At 35.5% G+C, this 24,516-nt stretch overlaps 1 protein-coding gene across 1 annotated transcript in view; it reads left to right on the top strand.

The window, feature by feature from the left end:
- SKAP2 (src kinase associated phosphoprotein 2) overlaps positions 1 to 24,516 on the top strand; it is an 81,090-nt gene that overhangs the window by 21,482 nt on the left and 35,092 nt on the right. Inside the window, exons 5-7 of the mRNA XM_012640672.1 lie at positions 9,242 to 9,366; positions 10,248 to 10,311; positions 10,671 to 10,808. Of these exons, the coding sequence (XP_012496126.1) occupies positions 9,242 to 9,366; positions 10,248 to 10,311; positions 10,671 to 10,808 (327 nt within the window). The remainder of the gene's footprint in view (positions 1 to 9,241; positions 9,367 to 10,247; positions 10,312 to 10,670; positions 10,809 to 24,516) is intronic.

Genomic DNA, 24,516 nt, shown 5'->3' with positions numbered 1-24,516 from the left:
GTTGATATTTGAAGATCTGGCTTATATTTCCTTAAATTTTCCCTATCTGTTACTATGAAGCCTCCTATTTCCAGTGAAATTTCAGATCTGTTTCTAGCGGTTCTTTTCTCTTTTAGTTGTTTTCTTTGGAATTCTCAGCTAATTCCTTTCCTTTTAGGGACTCCAGAAAAAGATCTGTCTTTAGACAGTTTTTAATTGCTTCTTTGACATGACACTGATTTCCTTCCTTTATATCTTTTTCTTCCTAGGAAAATGCGTCAAATAAATTTTTTTTCTTTTGTGAAATTGGATAGCTGATTTGTACCGCCTTTTTTACTATATGTGTGAACCATTTACCTAAACTTTGGAAAGAGCTGTTATTTAGATAAATGAGAACTATAATCCTCCAACTAAGTAGGATTTAGATAAATGGATTATAGAGGCACAGAAGAAGTTGATACCACTTACTAGGTTAAACAGTACTTTGTTACTGTTTGACAGATATATAGTTCACATTTTTTACCTTATTCTGTGTGCCAAAAAACATATTGACCTATCAAGGTAGTAATGGCTTGGAAAGAATAGTTCCTTCCTCTAGGGTAAATAATGCACTTACCTTTGTATCCATAAATATTGTCTGTATTTATTATTAATAGCCATTTAGGGCCCTTAAGTAACAAGTATATATAGTACATATTTTATCACCTTATGAAATCACATCCATCCTTTCATCTCCTTCCTTTTCCTTTGATTGTCGTGAGTGTCATTCGTCAAACTTCTTAGGACCTAGGTATTCAGATGTCCATCAAGGTATTTATTCATTCACTCACTCGGTCTTTTTTTATTTGGTTACCATTTCTTGGACACTTGGTAGATAATAGGCACTGGGGATCCAAAGATCCCTTGAGGTGCTCACAGTTTGGGTTGTATGGGTATCAGTGAGAAGAAGAGAGGATGCTATGGAGTTGGTGGTGGGAGCTGGGCAGGTAAACTTATAATTTCAATGCAGTATAGTAAATAATTTAAATGAAACATCTTTGGATCACAAAGGAGGGAAAGCTAACTACCTAGGGGAGTTAGGGAAGACTTCCTGGTGGAGAGGACACTTCACTGGGCCTTAAAGATGCATAAGAGTTTGTTGGGTGAATGCTACAATTTGAATATATGTATCCCTCCAAAATTCATATGGGAACTTAATTCCCAAGGAGATTATAGTAAGAGGTGGGGCTTTGGGGAAGTAATTAGGCCATGAGGACTTCATCCTCATGAATGGGATAAATCCTCTTATAAAGAAGGCCAGAGTGAGCTCTGGAGCCCCTCTTTTGCATTTCTGCCATGTGAAGACATTGCATTCATCTCCTCTGGAGGACGTGGCAATGAGGTCCCATCTTGAAACAGAGAGCAGCTCTCACCGCAAGTGCCTTGATCTTGGGCTTCGCAGCCACCAGACTGTGAGAAATAGATTTCTGTTGTTTATAAATTACCCAGACTTGGGTGTTATAGCAGCACAAACATAATAAGACAGTGGAGAAGGGTAAATTGGGCTTTCTAGGCAAGGGAACAGCAGAGATTCTGAGTTGTGAAAGGCCATGGATGGGATCAAAGTTGGGATCAAGGCTAGAGTGTGGAGTGAGTGAGGGGAGGGGGCGCATAGGGCTGAAAAAGTGGATGAGATCAGATTGATAAGAACTTTCTGAGAATAAGGGCCTTGCTAAAGATTTTATTTTGCATATGGCCTTTAAGCAGAGAACTACATGACCGGATTTAGTTTTTAGGAAGTAATTGTGATAGTATTGTGGAGGATGGATTGGAATGTACAGAGAATGGGTCAACAGTGCCATTTAGGGGGATGTTGAACTAGTCTAAGCAAGAGAGGTTAACACAGGGCTGCTGAGAGGCAGAGTGAGGATTTAATGCAAATCTCTCTGGCTCCAAAGCTTTGCTTTTTCCACAACTTGGTTCTTATCAACCCCTCCAAGGTGCCCATAAATGATGATCCATTTGGGACCCTGTTCCAAACTCTTGGGTTTTTTGCTTTTCCCCTTTTTCTGTTTATCCTGTATATGATAATTGAATCAACATTATGATATGAACCTTCTCTCTCCCCATTTTTGAAGAAGGGGGATTATTCTTAATACCTGAATATCTCTTTTCAGGGCTTTTGCTCCCCACTCCCATTAAAGAATATCCCCGCACCATCCAGTAAGTGGTAGCTTCAAGTAGCCTTGGTCCTGCCAAGTTATTCTAAATGTGTATCTAAAGTTATTTATTATATCATCTGGTTGTAATTTTTTCATTGAATATTTTTTCAATATGTAATAAAATTCAGTAGAAAATTGGGCCTAATACAGACAATTTCATAAAACAAAACTTTCAGGACTTATCAGAAAAATAAAAAATTTTTATTGAAATTGACCTCCCTACTCTCTTATTTCTCTACAACTTCACTATTGACAGGAAAAAAATAGGACTTATCTGTTCAGTTCAAAAATTGTAAAATGTATTTTTATGTCGAAAAGTCATTATGGTTCTCTTTTAATATTATTTTGAATATTGTTAACATGACAGAGTATTTACATTTGTATAATTAGAAGTTCTGTTGTTTTGTAACAACAACTTGATAACAGCCAGAAAAATTTACCTTTTTCTCCTGATTCCTTTAATAGAAGCAAATTCCTGGGTTAAGCATCAACATTTTATAATTATGTCATGATTACATATGTAAAATGTATAAATGAATTATATCTTTGAAATTTATATGCAATTCTGCTTCCATCTGGTATGTGAAGAAGGATAATATATTATTCCTTAAGAAATATTTAATAGAAACCATTAATTCCACTTTTTATCAGACATTATTGCAATTTTATAGACTTGGGTCTTTGATATGCAAGTATTAACCTTAAAGTTTATCACAATAAACATTAAATGAAAGATATGCCTTTATTTTCTGCCTTTATAGTTAACAGACCTGCAATGTTATAGAGAGGTTATGTATGATATTTAGTAGGCTTTCATCAACATGCAGAAATAGGCACAAACTAAGTTGTACTAAGGGTCTGTTGACTATGAATGTTGTTGGATTGATATGTATTCACAGCGTAACTCAAAACACCAGAAGTATATCAAAAAAAAGGAAAATGTTCATACATTAATTGAAGAGCTAGAGCATCTTGCTAATCAGCTTGATAAAGTTTAGTGGAAGAGTTTAGTATTGAGGACCATATCAAAGGCCTTCTTAAATAGAAGTAGCAGATATTGCTGAATACATTGCACATATTTCTGTTTGCTAGCCATTTGTACCAAGTTAGTGTTCTTGGTACAAACAACAGAAACCAACTTTAACTATGAAGAAAAGGAAATTATTGGGAAAATATCAGCTCTCAGACAGAATTGATGGGAAGGCTAAACAGCCAGGCTCAGAAAGCAGGCAAGAACTAAGGTTGATAGTAAGGTGACTAGAACTTTAGCCCCAATCCATGGAGAGTCTGGGACACGCTGCTGGCCTTGGCCTTGGCAAGCCAAGACCATGATGTTGCCACTGTGCACTGCCACCAGTCGGTTGATGCCATTACCATGAGAATGGATTCTGAACTCTCTCCTGATTCTTTTGTTACTCACTTCAGATTTAAGTTCCAGGCTGGAGCATCCACTTGACTGAGCTGGAACAGGGAAAATCTGCCTCCCTCCAGCCTCTGTGGTAGGAAACTAGGCCCTGTCCTTGACAATCGGGACTAAAATAGGAAAGGTGCTTGGATGCTGGGGAGCCTCAAATAATAAATGCCCACATCTCATAGGAGAGCTAAAGGATTTGGGATTATTTAGTTGCAATATTTATGCTATATTTAAAATGGCATGAGAGTGTTTGGTATTTTAAGCATATTTTTGAGATCTAATGAAGAAGAGAAAAAGCAAGTAGTATATTTGTTAAAAAAAAAAACAGAAGGACTGATTGGATTTTGGTAGGTGGCAGTGAAGTGGGGGGTGGGAATGTGGGGGCAGTTGGTGAGGGAAAAGGAGAAATCATGAATGATGCTCAGTTTTCTGGTTTGGGGGCTTGAATTAATAGAGGTGCCATTTATTGAGATGGGGGCCACAGGAGAAATAGCACAGTTGTTGGGGGTCACAAGTGTTGGGAATCATCTCCATTGTGGGCATGTTCTGTTCAATGTGCCTATAGGACATTTGAGAGATGAAACATGTATGGTGAGCAGATGAAGATTTGGACATACAGTTTTGAAGGTGGCCTCAAAATAGAGAATTATGAGTCACAAGTATATTGATAGGAATTTAATCCTTGGATTGGATGAGATTCCCCAGGGAGAGATGTAATGTGAGAAAAGAGCAAGGTTTAGAGCATAACCCATCATGCCTGTTTAAGAGCTATACAAAGGTAAAGGAGCCCGTAAAGAAGCTGAGAAAGTTTGACCCAAGTTGTAGGAGGAGGTGCAAGATAACGTTTTCTTCTGTACTGTGACTTCATAAATTTCACATTCTGTCTAAGGCAGTGGTTTCTCAAATGTTAGTGGTACTTGCTAAAAAATCTGATTTCCCGCTAGACCCACCCCCAGAGATTCCTACACAGCAAGTGCAGAGTGGTAGGTAGCCATTTCTGTGTTTACAGGCATCCAACTTGATTCTCACATAAATGATTCTCCAAACATACTTTGGAAAACACCTTTCTAGGAAACAGTGTGAAGTCATTGAAAAAGCAAGGCTTTGGAATCAGACTTAAACTAGTCTTTGGCTTTTACCACTTGCTGTTTGTATGACTCTGAGCAAATTGGCTAAGTTAAAGTTTGTTTCCATCAGTACTAGGGATAGTACATCTTCTATTGCTTAGAATATTACAAGGTATATATAATATATACTGTATTAAGTTCCTGACATATAGAAGGAGCTCAGTAAATGTGAGTTGTCTTTTCGGCAGCTTAAAAAACCCAGAACATAGCTGTAAACCTAAAAGCCAGTGAAAAGTAGAAGGAAATAGCTGTCATTAGTCCCATGCCTTTTCTTTTGGAGGAGATCAGAGCCAACTGCTTTTTACCTTGAACCCAGTGAATTAGGATTGTGTAAAATTAAGTTACAGATTTAATAGATTTCATTATCTAGTTTCTCTTGGCAGCCTTCAGTTCTGTAGACATTAAATACGAACAGCATGATAGAGGCAGGGTTAAAGTATGAAATAGAAGCTGAGGGAAATTTAATAGAGGGAAAAACACCTCAAAAATCCCGAGGGCATTAATGTGTTATAATAAAAACTAATACTCAAAATGATACTATTAGATCATCAAGAAAATATTAAATTATGTTTAAAAGACATTGTTTGAAAAGTTACGGAAGTATATATTTTAGAAAGGTTTCCATCATAGTGACTAACATTTTAAAAAATTTTGGCACTTAAAGGAATAAGCTTTCACTATTGGTGAAGTTCACCTAGGTAAAATACCTTATTAGTCTTTCACAGTTCTGGGTAAATGAATTTATATGACTTTATTTCCTACTTTATTGGCATTTTACTATTTTTAGTTATTTGTGTCAAGTTAACAGGTATCCTTGAAACTATCTCAGAAAACACTGTGGAACTAACCTATATATAAATTATTGTGGATTACTGTGTAATGCTAAAGTTTTCTCTGTCTCAAAGGAAAGCTAATGTGAAAGGAGAAGAGCAGGGTCTTCTTGTAGCCATGTCTGCCCATTTCATGCCTTTAACTTCCCACTCCATATTGGCTAATGATAAATATGGCTACTTTATGGTCATGGTTTGGTAAAGGCTATCGAGAAAGAGTTACACATTTCCTTTCATTTTCTTCAACCTTTCTCGTCCCACACCTCCTACTCTATTTGGATGTTTATGCAATTCTTTACCCTAGATACAATCACCTAGTAGGTCTAGATATTAGTTTCTTTCTATTACTTTTACTTGGTTAAACAGCAGCACCTTTTTTCCTGCAGACTTAGGTCCTTCTTTAATCTAATGAAGTTTTCTTCTGTTATATCTTTGATTACTGGCACTGCTGTGTGTGTTACTCTTCTTCCAGGAAACCCATTTTTCTTATGTTGTATTTTTGTCAGCCTTCCACATTCATCATATTCCCTTTTGTCCTTCTTCTCCCTTATTCTTTTTTTCTACCTGCTGAGGGAGTTTTTCAAGATACATCTGATCTGGGCCGGGCATGGTGGCTCACGCCTGTAATCCTAGCACTCTGGGAGGCCAAGGCGGGCGGATTGTTTGAGCTCAGGAGTTCGAGACCAGCCTGAGCAAGAGCGAGACCCCGTCTCTACCAAAAATAGAAAGAAATTAATTGGACAGCTAAAAATATATAGAAAAAAATTAGCCGGGCATGGTGGTGCATGCCTGTAGTCCCAGCTACTTAGGAGGCTGAGGCAGTAGGATTGCTTGAGCCCAGGAGTTTGAGGTTGCTGTGAGCTAGGCTGATGCCACGGCACTCACTCTAGCCAGGGCAACAAAGTGAGACTCTGTCTCAAAAAAAAAAAAAAAAAAAAAGATACATCTGAATCTGATTTTCAACAGTGTTCTACTTTTTATCACTTTTAATAAATACATCATTTGTTTTGCTGCTGCATTTTCCACTTCCTCATATAGTTTTTTTCTTATTTTGTCAGCTTCATTTCAATTTCTACCTGTCTCAGCCATTTCTCTTTTTATTTTATGTTACAGTTTCATCTTTCATCTATTTCAGAATTTGTATATGTGTGTTTACTTTTATAAAAGACACAAAGCAATCTAAAGTTTACTTCAATTTCTTCTAGTTTGCTAGTGCTTTCTGCCTCTTAAGTGCTATGTTATTTTTTTTTATTACACAATATTTTTATGGTACCTGTGTTTGCTTTTCCTCTTTTACTTATCCTTGAACAGGGCCATGTCTATATAATCTGGGATGCTTGCCTATAAACTGGACTCATGGCTTCTTTCTGGTTCATCTCACTAGAGGACAATACTGTCCACGAAGACTCTAACAGAAGATCTGCTACACAGCCCCATGGCATATTTCTGGGGGTTTTGTCTAAAATGGATCTGCTTACTTCTCTGCAAAGGTCACAGAAAGAAAAAAAAGGAAGAAAAAAAAAAGAAAATAGATCCAGTCTAAGTTGGGATTGCCTGATGTTGCTGCCTGGTTGTCTTATTCCTAGATAATCTAGCACAGTAAAGTGTCCTGCTCCCCCCAGCTCTTCCAAACTAAGTATTTGTCATGTTGATTTTACATCTCCAGAAGTAGACTCCCACTACTTACGCATTTCCCACACGTTGATAAGAATTTTAGACCCAAATTGGAGGTAGAAAGCATGCGTTTTGGATCAAATGGACCTAGTGTGCAAAGCCATTGAGCCGTTGTGCAGTAAGGGAGTGACTTTCCTTCAAGTCTGGTCCTTAAAAATTCTGTTTCTCCTGGAGAGTTTAAAGCAATTTCCCAAAATTGTCCTGAATGGCTTTGATATTTTGCCTGAGACTATTTCCACTTTTTATAGTGAAAGCTAAATTCCTTTTGCAGTCTGGTGATCCTTGGGAAGGTGGGAAAGCTCTCATAAGCTACTCCTAGCTTTTGTCTCAACATAGTTAAAATGCTGCCTGGTTTGTTTAAAGTGCTCAATATAAATTTGTTGAATGATTTAGTGTTTTTTGAGAATTTTAGAAGAACCAACTGTACTTACCCATTTATTATTTTAATACTTTTTTCCTACCAGTATTCTAGTTAGGTGTTTTGCAAATTATGTACTAGATCCATAAAATGTTCTGTGAAAAAAAAGTGTTCCATGGACAAATAATTTCTGGAAATGCTGTATACTAAGTCTTTCTCTTATAAGTTTAATTAGTATGTAAATATATTAAAGGCTCCAAGAAGGCCTGGACTAACAAAATTGTTTAATTTTGTTTAATTCAGCAAAAAGTTTCCCAAACTTATTTGATCACAGAAATCTATTAATATCCCACAAAACACGCTTTAGGAAATGCTGCTCTCACTTTTAAAGTACTGTATAGTTTTTGTGAAATTCATAGACTTCTTCATGAAATAAACTGTAAAATTTTGAATTTGAATTGCTTTTAAGTCATCTAAAGAGATATAAATTTTGACTAACTATGATTAGATTGTTCAGGCTTAAGTCAGGAATTGCTAACTCAGACTTTTTCTCATTTGATATTTTGAACAAGATATAATCTCCATGACCTTTAAAAAATGCATGTTACTTCAGGCATTCAATTAATGTATTTAAGAAAAGGAGTTATATGTTTTATTGGTGCACTGAGTTGAGAGAGCCCTTCACTCACAATGTGGAAGCATTTCTGTATTTCCCCTGAGCTCAGTAAAAGAGACAGTTCATCCTTACTCATGATTTTTATGTATTGTGTTAATCTAGGAAATAAACCTATAACCATGCGGTTTTTCTATCCAAATGGTATTATTACTGGGTGAAGTAGGAAGGCTGACTAATTTTATTTTCAGTTTCAGAGTATTAAATCCTTTGTTGTGTTCTTACTTTGTCTTTAAAATAATGTCTGACCAAAGCTCAAGTCATCTTTTCTTTTGACTCTTCAGCATATGGAATCAGGTTTGCTTCACCAGTTCAGCTGTCCACTGACTGGTTAAGAGCCTTCCTGTTTTCTGGTAACGGATGCTTCTATATTGCTTTCTCTCTCTTCTCCATCGAAATAGTTTGTTTTCCCTTCACATCTTTTTTGTAATTGGTAGTTTTGTTTTGTTTTGCTTTGCTTTTTCAATTTAGAGTTAGATTTGTGCCAAGTTAAGAGACTTTTTTTTTTTTTTTTTTTTTCTGGTGGTGGTGGTGGTGGTGGTGGTGGGGAGGGGTTGGTGAAAGGAGATAATGGTATAAAATCCAGCAACTTTTCAACAGGACAGGTTTTCTTGCTGGCTTACTAAAATCTGAAAGAGCCACAGGCTTGTAGTGGGTTTGTTTAGCAGGTTCTAAGTTTTAGTTCTTGGATTTTCCTTATGTAATTGTCATATTTCCATAATTTCTTCTGAATAAGACTACCATCTACAGACCTCTTCCTCTGGTTCCCTAAGATATCCTTTTTAGACTCAGCCATCCCAAATGCTTCCACATTTTAGAATTAAAAACGATTTCTAGAAACATTATTTAAGCATTGTGTTACTAAAGCAATATGACCAAAAAATACTCTTTCCAACAATTGACAAAGAAAATTTAACAAGAGATAATTGAGCATTTATATTTACTGTAGCAAATGCAATTCTAACTCTTGTTTTATCTTCAACAGACAAACAACAGAAAGGTGAATTTGCAATAGATGGCTACAATGTCAGAATGAATAACACCCTTAGGAAGGATGGAAAGAAAGATTGCTGTTTTGAAATCTCTGCTCCTGATAAACGTGTCTATCAGGTTGTAGTTTTTATGTTGCCTTGAAATTAAGTTGATAAAATGTTCTGATTTTATGTATAGAGACATTAACATTTTGTTAAAACAACTTTCCCTCACATGTTAATAATAATAAAATATACTGGTTTTTGTATATGGAGCATTTATATAAGAGGAAATATATTTTTTTAAAATTTCAGATTAGTTCAAATGTTATCTTCTTGAAAAAGATCAAGAGAATATGTAATTTATCAATTACTTCACATGTTGCATTTTATATCTATTTTAATAGAACTGTATGATTTTTTAAAAGAATTACATAGCAGAAAGAGTAAGATTATCAAAAGAAAAATATCAGAGTGTTAATGCATATTATATTGCTTAGGGGTGTGGGAGTAAATGAAGGTAAAGGCATGTATCAGCTCTGCATTTCAAGAGCTATCAGCTAGGCATCAATATGGAATGTATGTTTAATAAGTTTTAAATATCTGAGATTGCAGTTGAAAGCCAGTTAATTAAGTTGTCAGGTAATGTGTTGGAATCTGACAAGAACATTTTTAAGAAAACTGTACCCAGCAGTCTAAAGAAATTCATGGGTGTCTTCTAATTGTCAAGGGCAAATTTTGTTCATCAGTTCTGCCTTTGACATTGATGAAGAGAAGCAGCTTTTTTTCCTGCACAGCTGCCAGCTGCTGATCAGAGTTTCAAATTCATCATCCTCTGCTTCAATTACTTAAATTTGTCAAAATTAACTGTACATTATAAGAAGCATCCTTGCAAGAAAAGTACCACTAGACATGAAAAGAATTACTAATGGTTTTAAAGAAATGGTGAGAATGCAACATACCTCATACCTTTCATTTATACTGTGGTGATTTTCATTCTTATTGTTTGCTTTTTATTAGTTTACAGCAGCTTCTCCCAAAGATGCTGAGGAATGGGTGCAGCAGCTGAAATTTGTATTACAAGGTAAGAGCAATCAATTGGACAAGTTAACACAGTCATTAAATATCTGAATAACTGAGTGCTTTGGGTTTTCATACGCAAAAGCTTGTTGACTTCTGTGAGAATGACCAAGGGAATGTGACTTGTATCAATATAAGACCATTCAGTTTAGATTTGTAAAAGCATCTTTTCTATAAGTACCAGTTGGCAACTTTAAAATTCACATATTCACAAAACAATCAATTTTTTAAAAATGTTTTCTAGTAAGGATACAGCATATAACAAGAATGTTTTTACTTTGTAGGGCTGTGTTTATTAAGTATAGTTTTAAAATATCTCTTTTGCATTCTTGTAAAATTTACTCCATGAAATATGTTTTATAGATATGGAATCTGATGTTATTCCTGAGGATGATGATGATAGAGGAGAATTATATGATGATGTTGATCATCCTCTATCAATGAGCAGTCCATCAATAAGCAGTCAGCCAATAGATGATGAAATTTATGAAGAACTTCCAGGTATTTATTTTCTGGTAATTCATTTAAAGATTTTAGGGCCCTTTGTGTGTATGTGTGTGTGTGTATATGTATGTCATTTTATCAGGTTGACAACTTAAGTAGAAAATCGTGAGCTATTAAGAACAAGGACAAAGAAAATCTTCAAAGCTCTGTTTTACAAAAAGTGTTCTGCTTGAGGTATTTCAAGCGAGTGGATGTACACTTACGAAAAGGGAATGGAACGTTAAAATGAAGCAGATACAATCCTAATCTCTTGGGACTTTTGGCTCATTAGCATTGTTTATGCTACATAATTTTTTAATTAAAAAATTGACTTGCCTTATAGTTTTTTCCACCAACTCACACATCATTTTTTATTTATACATCTTGGAACTTCCATTAACCAGAAGTTCTGTGCACACCCCATATGTCATCAACTTCTGCCTCATATATTTCTCCTTGCTATAGTGTATTGCATTGTCTTAGAGGAATGTTGTTGTACTATAAACAAGGCCTTTGAGTCTTAAAGTTTTCCTATTGATAGTATCAATATGAAATCAAAAAGGTTTTTTACTCTAAAATTTCAGGCCTAGTTTAGTGTTTACATGCCTCAGCATCTGTTGTATAACATAAAATTAATTATATATGAACTTCTTGTGGTTTTGAGGATCAACCTAGGACAGAAAGATAAGTGTTTGAAATTTAGGATACTTAGGATATGAAAACATTCAGGGAATTATTGCATTACTAATACTCTAGGTTGCCATTAGCCTTTTTCTGGCTATTAAAAAAATCAGTAGTTAGAGAAGAAAAAGGGATCATAAGTAATGTGAGATTTAACTAACATCTCATGTGGAGAGGCTATTTTTCTTTGAATAGAAGAATTTAATGACAATATAAACCTCTAAAATTGATTTCAAAAATACTTGAAATGTTCCAAATTAACATACAAATGTCATTTTCAACACAGTCAGTAAAGCATAATAACTAGAGCATGGACTTTAGAGTAAAAAAAATTAAATTCTGGCTGTACCATTTACTAGCTCATGATCTTATAAGTTAATTTCTTCATCTATAAAATGGAGATAATATCATTGGGAGGGGTAAATGGGGTAATGTATTGAAAGCTCTCAGCACAGTGCTTGAATCATAGTAAGCTCACAATAAATTGTAACATCATCATCATTGTTTTTATTATCATATCTGGTGAATTCTTACAAGTGCTTATGTGCAGGTACAATAATGGTTTTCTGACCAAGTAATAATTAATTATTGTAATAATATTATAAATTTAAGATATAAAAACTATCTATGCATCTACATGTTGTCTTTTACTACCCTAGAAGATGATTTGTATAAAAGTATAATTTTATAGGAAATAGTGATCTGTATATTTCTATTATTTAATGGAGTTATATGTTTTATCCTAAGGAAATGGCTGTAGCATCAATTATCCTCAAATAGGGAAGAATATTTTCTAGCTGCCTGTTTTTAGTCACACCATATGATTAATACAATTTAGTCTTTAAAATGTTTGAAAGAACATGTGAGAATGTATACTGATATGAAATGGAAGAACAGAGTACCTTTAAACGTGATATTACTGTCATATACATTCTTCTCTTTAAAACCCTGCAATGAATGCGTTACATTATAATTGTTGAATTAACTGTTAAGTTCTGTGTTTCTTCAACTTGACTATCCTCTCTCCACCCCCGCAAAGGAAAAAAATTTATCAGGAATAAAAATCAAATATTCATAGTTATTTTCATAACAAAGACTCAAGGAAGATCTCCTGTAAGTAGCTTGAAATTCTAAAAATATGAAGCATCTTTTATTTTTTCTCACTACAGATGTTCTTCATCCTTTTTTTGGCCTAGGGCCACACAATTGTTGGAAATAACTGGTTACTCTTTAAGTAGTGTTACTTCTTGCTGTGGTAGTGGGAGAAATTTAAGCTGCACTGGGATTTCATTGCCCCTGCCTGGGATCCCCAGTTGCTGTACAAAGTGATTGAGCTTGATAGAGCCTGCAACTGTGCCCCTGGGAAGGAAGCTGTTGTAGGCAGCTGTGGAATGTCTAGTTCTTCTTTCTTCCCTAGTGTAACCGAGAGCTGCCTTAACATCTGCACAGTTCAGCAAGTTTGTCGAGTTTGAGCCAGCAGCTACAGAGGGGATTTTTCCTAGTGAACGCCCTAAAGTTGTCTCAGAGTAGGAGGTTTTGTTGGATTAAATATCTAAAACTAGAAAGGTAACTTGTTTAAATTTCAGGACAAGAATTAAGCTTGTTGCTCTCACTTCTGTGAAATTTGAATATGATTTTAAGGTGGGGGGATGAGAACAGTAGAAAATCATTGAGCACGTTTAAAATGGTGGCTTTTTCCAATTCTGTACAAAGAACTATGTATCTGATGTCTGACTGGTTAAGTTCCCAGAATTAGATAATACTACCATTTCAACACAATTTTCTGTCAATTACATAGTATTGTTGAAAACTAATCCTCTTAGTTGAAAGATGAGGCATGCAAATGTATTTGAAGAAAAATCTGAGCATGCAGCATGCTACTTTAAGTCACACAGCTCTTTTTCTGCAAAAGTAAAGCTCTTACTCTAGTAAGTGAATTTTTTAAAAAAAAAAAGTAAAATAAACCTGCAGTGTTTGTTTCAAGAGTAAGAAGAAAACATTGTTTTAAAAAATTGTATTGCAAAATATGCCTTGAAAAATGTGTAGATTTCTATGGGAGTGTAAATAGTTTCATTGAAATTGTTTTTCAGTTAGAATAGTCTAACTTTATTACAGTACCTTCTCTTTAATTTGTTCATTAATTTTTAACTAACTTCGTAAAAGAATAAGAATAAATTTGTAAGATTTCTTTGTGTTTAGGGGACTTATACCATATGTACAAAAGAGTTGAGAGAATGCCATTTCTGGGGAGTATTAAAGGTATTTGGCTTTTCTTCAAATACCTAATGCCTTCACATCTTTTATGTCTTATTTCTTATTAGCATAGGCCTGTCAGGTTTGCTTACATTGTGATATTACTATAGCATATTTGTGTTTGCACAGCTAATATATTGATCAAAGTGTGTTAAACTGTTTCATAACAGTAATGAGTTCATTTGGCTTGGCATAAATTTCAGAACTGATTGCTCGTTTTTTCATTAGAAATACAGAGAAGTGTTTTTGTCTGATTTAAAATGTCGAAAGGGGAAAGCAATACTTAGGAAATCAGTACAGAAATCAACCCAGCTTGCTCTTGTCTTCTACTTACCATGCCACTTGACTCTTTTTTTCTTTAATGTCAGGAAATTGTACAGAAACAAGAACAACAAAAAGATTTTTTCGATATGGAATGAATAGAGTCAGCCCAGTAACAAGAATAGTAACTACCCATTAACCTATTGAATCTGTAGCTTTCAGAGGAATTGCACTTGAAATGTCTTCTGACGAGTGGACTGGAGAGAGGGCGGCATAAAACAGGAAGACAAATTTCTATTCCATTAGCCTATTTTTTTAAAGTGTGAATTCATTTTTTTTTTTTATTGTAATGACAGATTGAACTATTCTGAGTCAGAAAAGGATGTTTTTATCCTTTGGTCATTCAATTACATTTTAAATTTATTCAGTTCAACTATCTGCATCTAAAATGAAATATAAAGTAAAATGTAGCTATAAATTTTTTTCAATGAAACTATTACATATACATAAAAAAGAATAGTGTTTGGGTACTTAAATTTGAAGTTGTTTCCCGTAAGTGGACATACATGCTAATTTAATCAATAAGTAGTTACAAACCCCCAAAAGACATTTTAGCTTTATTTTCCTCCTAAATAATTATCACTCATATTACTAAGTTAATGTCACAGTTATAGGAGACCATGCAGTCTCTGGTATTAACATTGTTTTAAGGGATGGTAGGTTCTGACATCAGCAAATCATTTTTCTCATTCATTGTTTGGAGTGCAATGGAAAGATGTCAATTAATTTTCACACAACCACATATAGTCAACATTTTAATATTGTTAGTTCAGGCAGCCTGCTAACAATCTTTTTCTTAAACTGTGGTATTGAATTATAAGGTTATTAAGTGCAGTGATATTATTAATGTATCATAATATAGACTATGATAAATATATTTTCCCAAGTAGGTGACTAGACTAGAGTCAAATTTTTGGATAACTTCGGCTCCAAATTCTGCAGCAAGGTTATCTGAAGTTATAAAAAACAATCAAAACCTTCATAAATTAGGGTCACTGTACACATCTGTTTGCTTATATTTTTATCTTTGCTGAATATTAGTGTTTTTAGTGTTCTTTATGTTGCCTATTTCATAATATGGTATGAAGCTTTGGAATATAGTTTTGCTTGTCATGTAGCTTTTTCTGCTTTGCCGTTGGCACTGCAAATTCTTTTCTTTACAAGAAATGGTTTAATACATATTAAAACCCAAAATACCAGTGTGCATGCAAAGCACATATTTCTGTTGATAGAGAGATAAAATGACTCAGTTTTGCAAATTGGAGTTACATCAGTGGTTCTCAACCAGGGAAGACTTTGGCTCCCGGAGTACATTTGACAATGCCCAGAGACACTTTTGGTTGCCATAACTAGTGTGTGTGTGTGTGTGTGTGTGTGTGTGTGTGTGTGTGTGTTACAGACATCTAGTGGGTAGGGGTCAGGGATGCTGCTAAACATCTTACAATGCACAGGACAGCCCCACAAAGAATTACCTGGCCCAAAATGTCAGTAGTGCTGAGGTTGAGAAACCCTGACCACATGGATATAATAGACAGCTTTTGGCTTATCATCTTTTAATCCATATCTATTGAATTACAAAGATTCATAATCCAAGCTCCATATAAGAGTTTATTAATGTTTAAGTAAACATAGGCTTTCTTACATACATAAAAATAGGATTATATAGCATGTTTCTAGGTTATAAGAGATCAGCTTGACTTGTCTGTCACTAGCTTTCTTTAAGGAATAGTATTGAAGTTCTGTCCTATGGAAATGAGCAAACCACAAAGACAAAAAAGTATGGAAGCATTTTCTCTATATTCATGAGCTATTTATGAAGAAAGAAGGTTTTTTTAATATTTAGATGTGTGGATATTTGATCTAACCTATTTTGACAGAGTTGTTCTCTTGAGGCTGAAGGGAAAGACCTATGGGTGAGGGATTGGACCATCTCTGAAGGGAGTCAGGCATCCTGGGAGCATGTAGGGCTAGGCAATTCCATGGCCATCTGGAATTTGACAGATGGCTTTAGGAGGAGTAGAAACTCTCTTATGGGACTTCCCTCTCTTTTTGGACCTGGACCTTGAAGAGACTAATAGGCTTGAGATGATGTATGCCCCTGGAAGTAGACTGGGAGTCTTGGCACATGTCTGTAATTCCAACACTTTGAGAGGCTGAGATGGGAGGATCGCTTGAGGCCAAAATGTCAAGACTAGCTTGAGCAACATAGCAAGACCCTGTGTCCATAAAAAATAGAAAAATTAGACAGGCATATTGGTACATGCCTGTAGTCCCAGCTACTTGGGAGGCTGAGGCAGGAGAATCTCCTGAGCCCAGGAGTTTGAGGTTGCAGTGAGCTACGATGGCACCACTGCACTCTAGCCTGGGCAGCAGAGCAAGACCCTGTCTCAAAAAACCAAACCAAACCAAACCAAACAAAACAAAAACATGAACTATTTTCCAGGCCATGAGACAATTTTTATAAAATGAAAAAATAAAATATGTGCTATTGTTCTTTAAACCATATTTAGAAGGATACCATGATGAATAATGGGAATAAGAACTGGAGATGAGAGAACAGTTTGAAAAAAGCTATAAAATAAGTGCCTTTAAAATGGTTAAAAAGACAAAAGAAGATTCCTTTAAATAGAAACTTTAACAAGGAAAAGGACTCTAAAAAAAAAGATTCTTTTTTAAAGAACAAAATAGAATCACTAGAAATTATTGATGGCTTGGATTATTTAGCCACTTAATTCAAAAATTTCAGATTCACATATTTATGTTTACATTGCTTAAAAATACATATTAAAAATTATGAACCAGAATATAAGCAAATGTCAACTATTTTAATCAGACTAAAATGCTGACATTTATAAAGAAAAAGGGAAAATTACACTAACGGGGCTGGGCTATTAAGATTTTTCTGTGAACCTTAGATTAAGAATCCTAACACTGTGCCAGAGGTCAAATATTCACGCTGTAGGTTTTGTATCTGTACATAACTGAGTACTTTATCATTTGCCACCAAGAAATCTCAACAACTAGTTTATAGGTGTAGCTTCTAGCCACCTTCATATCAGACTTTTTAATTGAAGTCTTCATTCTGCAAATATGATTTACCTCCCATGTAGAGTATAAACAGATCACAGCCTGCTTTTGTTTTTAATTCCTCCATGCTTTCAGAAGACAGAATATGACAAAGTTTGCGTTAGCTTCACAAAAATGTATTTGCTTCTTTAGGTCCCAGGAAAAAAATAAAAAAATAAAAAAAAATATGTACACACACACCTATAGCTACATGAACATGTACATCTATAGAGACAGACTGCAGCAGGAGAGTATCAAGCTTCACTATTTTTGCAGATAGGTCAGCTGGGAATATCAACTTCCTAAGAGTACTCAGCTGCTTACTTAAAGCAATGATTAATAAGAATGGACAAGCTCAACAAAATGTCAGTGATAAATACAAGCACTCTTCATATCTGGCCTCAGCAAGTGCTGCAGTTGAGTAATGCAAAGCTTTCAACAAAGTGGGAAAAAATCCAATCTAAATTAAGCTGAAGTGAAATTTTACCTTGATTTTGTTTCAAATAAAACGCTCTTTTATAGATTCATTCTTCTTTATTAGAACTTCATTAGAATTCTTACAAAGAAAGAACAACTCCTTATAGCCAGTTATTCATTAGCCGCTTTGTACTTTATTACAGAAGTTGAGATGGGGCAGAAATTTTTTTTCGTAGAAGAATGAGGAAATTCAGTTGCAGAGTTTGAGTGGGATTTTTGATCTCTTTTTGGAACCAGATCTCAAATCTGCCTTCTTGTCTGGGCCTCTTTTCACATTCCTGATCCAAGTTCAAGGAACTGCAACATAACTCTGCTTCTCTTTGGCATAAAAATTCTTGGGAGAGCTCTCTTTGGTCCTGTTGTCTCTTCCTTCTTAACCCCTGGCAGTTCGGTTTCTGTCTTTATCTATTAACTAAAATAGCTTCTTCAAAGTCTTCAAAGTTACCAGTACTCTCTCAGTCTTGGTTCTCAAACTCATCTCTGAAAATTTGATTTTACTGGCCACCCCTTCTGACTTGGAACCATCTCCGCCTTTGACCTTACCCATTTTGTTTTCTTGTTACATATCATATTTACAAATAAGTATCTCAGCACTGTATTAGATTTCCACATTTCCTGATGATTACTTCTTGTTTCAAATTATTTGTTTTCCAGTTTATCCTTTATTACTTTAATAGTGAATCTTTTTGTTTTTACCTGTCTTACCTTATCATATGATCCTCTTATTAATATTATGCATGTAATTAATTAATTCAGCAAATATTTATTGAAAGCCTATTACATGCCAGATTCTATTCTAAGTGTTGGGAGTTTAGGCATGAAAAAGGTAGACCTGGTCCATATTAAGATAATTACAGATTGTAGTAATTGCTACGAAAGAAGATAAAAGGATAATGTGAGAAGGAGTAACTATTTTATATTCCATGGTCGAGGAAGAAGTGACATTTAAACTGAATTCTCTTGAATAAAACTATTAAATGCAAAATGCCAAACGAAGCACCTTCCAGGCACAGAGAACAATGCTGGGGAGTTCAAGAACCAGTAATGAGAGCCATAGGCAGCCAGGCAGAGAGGTTAAAATGAGATTGGAGAGAGAAGCAAGAGCCAGGTCAAGCAGGGCCTTTGTAGGACAAAATCACAGCCCTGTGTGCATAAATGACACCTGAAGAATGTGTCCTGAATTGCTATAGTGAGGCTGACAAGTAGAATTACGTAAGTTTGTCCACATGCATCAAATGCTGTTTAATGTGATGAAAAATTTGGATTTGAAAAGCTCTTTCTCTCTTTACACTCTCTCCCTGAGCAAGTTTATACCTTCTAGTATCACTATATTTGGGTGCATATGGTTGGAACAAAGGAAAACATCTTCCCTGGGTAGCTGGCTCATCAAAAGAATGTAAAAGATACGATGATAATTACAATGATAATGGTTAACACTGAGCATGTCCCAGGCAATTTCCTAAGTATTATTTCATTTCATAAGCATAAATACTTTATGGCATAGGCATTATTACTATCTTTGTTTTACAGATAAGGAAGCTAAGGCACAGAAAGATGCAGTAGCCTGTTTAGAGTCACAAAGTAGGAGGTAGGGGTCGGGATTTGAATCTAGGTATTCTTTGCTCTACACAGTTGCCAGTAAATAATGAAAAAAGAAAGAAAGATGAATTTAGGCATTCTGACTCTGGAAGTCAAGCTCTTAGTAACTATACTGCCTCTCAACAGAAATATGGTAGGAATCACGTTGTCCTTAGTTATCAAGCATTTACTGACGCACAGGTAAAAAAGATACTAGAAAGGATAACGTACCAACCAAATCTCATCTTCACAACTGGCCTCTCCTCTGAGCTCTGGCTTCATTTCAAATGACTATTGGCCATCATGTTGAACTTGTATTTAAGATCAAATTCACTGTCTTCCTTACTAATGGAGGTCGAATATCCTCAATCTGAAATCTGAAATGCTCCAAAACCCAAAACTATTTGAGTGCCGATGTGACATTCAAAGGAAGTGCTCGTTAGAGCACTTTGGAGTCTGAATTTTCAGATTAGGGATGCTCACCCGCATAATGCAAATATCCAAAAATTCAAAAAAATCTGATATCCGAAACACTTCTGGTCCCAAGCATTTCAGATGAGGGATATGCAACCTGTACTTCCCTTCCTCTTTTCTTTTTCATGTTTATTAACAGAGCCAATAGTCACTCAAGTTTAAAAAAATAAAAAAACCCTTAAACCCACCCTTGACTCCTTCCTTGATCTCCCTACCTCCCTTAATCAGATCGATTGCCAATTACTCCTGATTCTACCTCTAAAACATCATCCATTCCTGGCTCTCCATTCACTCAGGCTTTAATTTCTCACCTGGATCTTACAAGAGCTCCTAGATGCTCTCCCCACTTCCTGTGTGTGTATCTTTCTTCAGCCAACCTGATAATCTATTGTGTACACTGCCAGCAGATTGATCTTCCTAAAATACAAGATGGTCAAATTATTAACCTTGCCTATTGACTTTTATGGGTCCCCTATGCCTGGTGAACCAAGTCTAAACTCACTGGCCAGGTTCTGAGTCCCTTCCGTAATCCAATACAAATCTGCCTCTCCAATCCCATTTCTGCTGCTCAGACCCGTTATGCTCCAGACAGACTGAACTCTTTACTAACCTTAATCCTGCCCTGAACTTCATCTCAGTGCCTTCATCACCTGTGTAGCACTAAGTGCCTTATACTAAATCAGTATGTTGAGTTAATTAATTCAAGGACAAAAATCCATCAAATAGCATATAGATAAAACTTTAGTTGATTCAGTTTTCCTTTTTTCCATTCACACAGTCTATCATCAACTCTACTGTATTTTCTAAAATATCTCACTATCTGTGAGGTACAAGGTGGATGCTAAGATGATCAATAAATAGCCCCTGTTCTCAAATATGCTATAATTTAATCAGAGAAACAGATATATGAAATCTAACTATAGAAAACACAATTAAAAAACATATATCATACTCTTAACCAATTCCGAAGTCTAATAGTGTTACTGTATACTTTGGCCATATTTTTTCTATCCACAGCTATTTGAGAGCATTATAGTCACTGTATCAGAAACAATGAAAAGAAAACTTGTTGATTCTGTGTGTTTATTATACCATTATATAGTATTGGTATAAATATGATATTTTTCTCTAAACCCACTCAGGTGGGACCTTCGTGGTCATTCCATTAGAAACAATTAAAATGCTCTTGAGATTCTCTGTATTTACTGGGCATAGCACAGTATTTCCATAAGCATAGGGTGGTATAATACTAAACACACTGTAGTATCATGGTGTAATAGTAAATATAGTGCTATCATATCCCCCAGCATTCCGGAAATTAACACAGATTCCGAACATCTCATCTGATGCTAGGAGACAACATTATATAAAAGAATTCAAAACCTTCTTTATAACACAGTTAATAATTTTTCATTTAATGAGGAGAAATATTTTTAAGAAAAACAGAATTCATAAGTTTCTTGAGTGATATCTTTCTGTTACTCCAAAATGTTTAATGGCTCTCCACTGCCCATAGGATAAAGTGCATATGCCTTACCTTGGCATTCAAAGGGCTTCTGCGGTGTGACAGTTCTAGCCCAATCCCTGTTACGATGCATCAGCTCTCTGATTTCAAAAAACTGACTTGCTCTTCATTCCTGCACACATTCATACTTTCCAACTGCACATTTTTGTTCATACACTCCCATTTATTTGGAATGCTCTCCTTTTTGTTTAGTTTCTAATCAGATCCTCCCCACTTTCTATGCCCAGATCAAATCCCATATGCCCCAAAAGAGCTGCTTCTACCAATCTCAGCATTGACCTCTGCTTCTCTGCACTTTTTTAGCATCATTGATTTGAAAATTAATCACACACAACTTTTGGACATTTTTATGTTGATATCTGCTGTTCTATAAATCTTATTATTTAACTTCTTATGTGATTATTTGGCAAATAAGCAATGGATGGATCATTATAACTTATCTTTATTATATTTACAAGCTCCTTGAGGGCAAGGATCAAAGTTTATGTTTCTTGGCATCCCCCAGAGTACTTAGATTAGTGCCTTCCCCATAAAAATTCAGTAAATAATACCTGAATAGTGTAAAGTCTTAAATTAGGTAAATTAAGGTAAATTAGGTAAATTAAGAGAAACTTTCTCTATGATCCTTTTCCTAATAAGATCAATTACTGCAGAATCCTAAAAGAATGATTACTGAACAGTGTACTACCAGTGGTCTATTGAAGTATGGCTGACCCCCCAAAACGTCATTAAAATCTAACATTACTATTCCAGTGGGCATAGTCTCAAGTACATAAACTTACGAAATTTAATACATTGAGTGATGAAAAGCTCTGATATCATCAGTCTTTTGTGCCATTAAAGATAGATCATCTACTGTGAGCAGCGGGACCAACTTGAGATACCAGTTTCCTCTGGCAGGCTAGTCATCTCAAACAAGACATTTCCCAGAAAATTACATTCTCCTTTGCTTCCATTCATTCATTACAGACCACAGGAAAGTAGATCTAAAGAGCACAGGATCAATAACTATGATTTTTAAAAGGTAACATCTACAAGGACAGATATCAGAGGGCTTAATGTAACCAGTAAGCAAATGATGAGTTTTGTGTTTAAAAATAAACTCAGATATGGAAAGTTGCACAAGCAGCTTAAAGGATGGTGAAACAAGGTTAAGAAGCAATTAGATAAATGTTTGGGGAAAATGTTTAAAAATTATCTTTCAAACCACTACTTTGATTCAGTGGGCATAGAGGAATCATTGGAGGGCCTAGGGAAGAGGAAGGCTGTGGTCAAGATTCAGTTTGCTCCTTCCTAGTTCCAGCCATGGCATACTTTGAAGCCCTTTATTTCCCTGCTCTACTCCACACCGTTTCTTTCACTGAAGCTAGTTCCTTTCTCAGCCCACAACATAGGAGTCCTGCACCTTTTTACCTTATTTCACTCCCCTAGTCAGCCTATATTTTCTTTCAAAAATTACCTTGCATCTCATTTCTCCTGGAAACCTAGACTGATTAGGTAGGTCAAGGTGAAGGTCATCTACACACTTACTAATATTTCATCTTTCCCCATGTTGCTTATGACATGACAGTAACCCCCAAACATACAGAAATACATGTCTAGACACTTGTAAATATATGAGTTTTTTTGTTTTTTTTACTAAGACTAGTCAATGCAGTAGTGAGAAGGGGGAAAGAAGGAGTTCAATCTCTGATTGACTGTGAACAATCAAGTGAGATAACTCACTACCTTCAGAACAGCCAATATATGAGTTTTGAGTCTGGTTATTTATTTAATATTTTCTGAGAGCTCAGCATTAATTTAAAGGTATTCTGAAGAGATCATCTAAAATTCTAATAAATAAACTGAAAAGGAAGACTGAAGAAAAAGAATCATGAAATGAGAAAGGTAAAAAGAAAAAACCCAACTTTTATGTAAGCCATTCAATTATCCATGCAACAAATATTTATTAGGCAGCTGTTGTATGTCAGGCACTATCCTAGACACTAGGGATAGATACAGTGTTGACCAAAATGACTCAGAGTTTGTTAAATAGAAATAAATATTAAAAATTCTCAATAAGAAATGATTATGAAAAGTAACCAGAGGCCAGAGACCAACTGATAAAGAACAAAGAGCTAAGCAAAATCCGTTGCAGTAATGAGATATCTGATTCAGTGCTACTCATACCCAGTGAGCAATATGTGCTTCTGAATACCACCTACAGGGCATTCTGAAGATGAAAGTAAAAGGATTAAGGTCAGGGAATTTTATTAAACAGAAGATCCCTTTAAAAAAATATTTAGAGGGGGTAAACCCATCTAATTATAGCATGCATATTCAATATTGTAGGGAAAGAGGGGAATTTATATTCATGAAAGGATTTAAGAAAGAGTTAAAAAGAAAAAAAAAGACTTTAAAAACTCCTCCCAAATCCCTTCAACATTTAAATACCCCCCACCTAATCCCCTCCCCTTTTTTTTTTGCCGAAACAACAACAAAAAAGACTTTCCAAAGGAAGTGGTGGAAGAAACCACATTGCTTGAGACATTAAAAACCAGATGGTCCAAAGCCCCAGAAAGCATTCACTCGGGATCAGTCCTTCACCGGGTGAAAGCAAAAAGACCAGACTAGTGTAATATGTGTTTTGAATCTCTAGCTTAGCAGTGCTATGAAAATAAAGATTCATCTTTCCTCGGATTTTTTCCCCCTAATTTCTTAGCTCTTCTCTGTGCTCCTGCAGCATTCAGTGTTGCCTTCTATTAGAGCTGGCCGCACAGGAATTGCCTGTTTACTTGGAAGTCTCTTCTGCTAGCTTCATGTACTATGAGCTTATCAGATTTTTCTCCCTGCCCTTATGGGAGTGCTGTATACCCTGGGTTCTGGAAGTCCTTCTGAAGTGCTCCTCCTAAGAAGGGTTTTGCATTTGCTTCTGCCAGAGCCCCAGGAGTTTCACAATTTTTTATGTTAAATTTCTTGGCTTGGGAATATCACACTTGAGGATAGTATAAACTTGGATTGGATGGGCTTGGGGTTTTGATTTCTCACAGGAAGGCAACCCTCCCCCCCTAGGCCTGTAAAGACAGAAAGCTCCCTGTGGCTTTACTGGGCTGGTGGGAGTGTCATTTGCATTTCTCTGCTTCTCTGGGCTCGAATCCTTGTCTTCTGTATCCATGAAGATGTTAAAACTCCAGCCTCAAGTCCACCTTGCAAATGGTCAGTATGTTGCTTTGAGCAAGTGGGGAAAGACAGGTCTGTTCCAGCTTAGTCGACTATGTTGCCATAAGTAATCGATTATTACAAAAACACTACAGTAGAGACTTAATTTTAAGTGTTTGATTTATAAACTTTAATTCAACTCAAACAAAATGT

This window comes from Propithecus coquereli, unplaced genomic scaffold (genome assembly GCF_000956105.1).
Source record: "Propithecus coquereli isolate 6110/MARCELLA unplaced genomic scaffold, Pcoq_1.0 Scaffold156, whole genome shotgun sequence".
NCBI lineage: Eukaryota > Metazoa > Chordata > Mammalia > Primates > Indriidae > Propithecus > Propithecus coquereli.
This window is presented reverse-complemented; position numbering and strand designations above follow the sequence as displayed.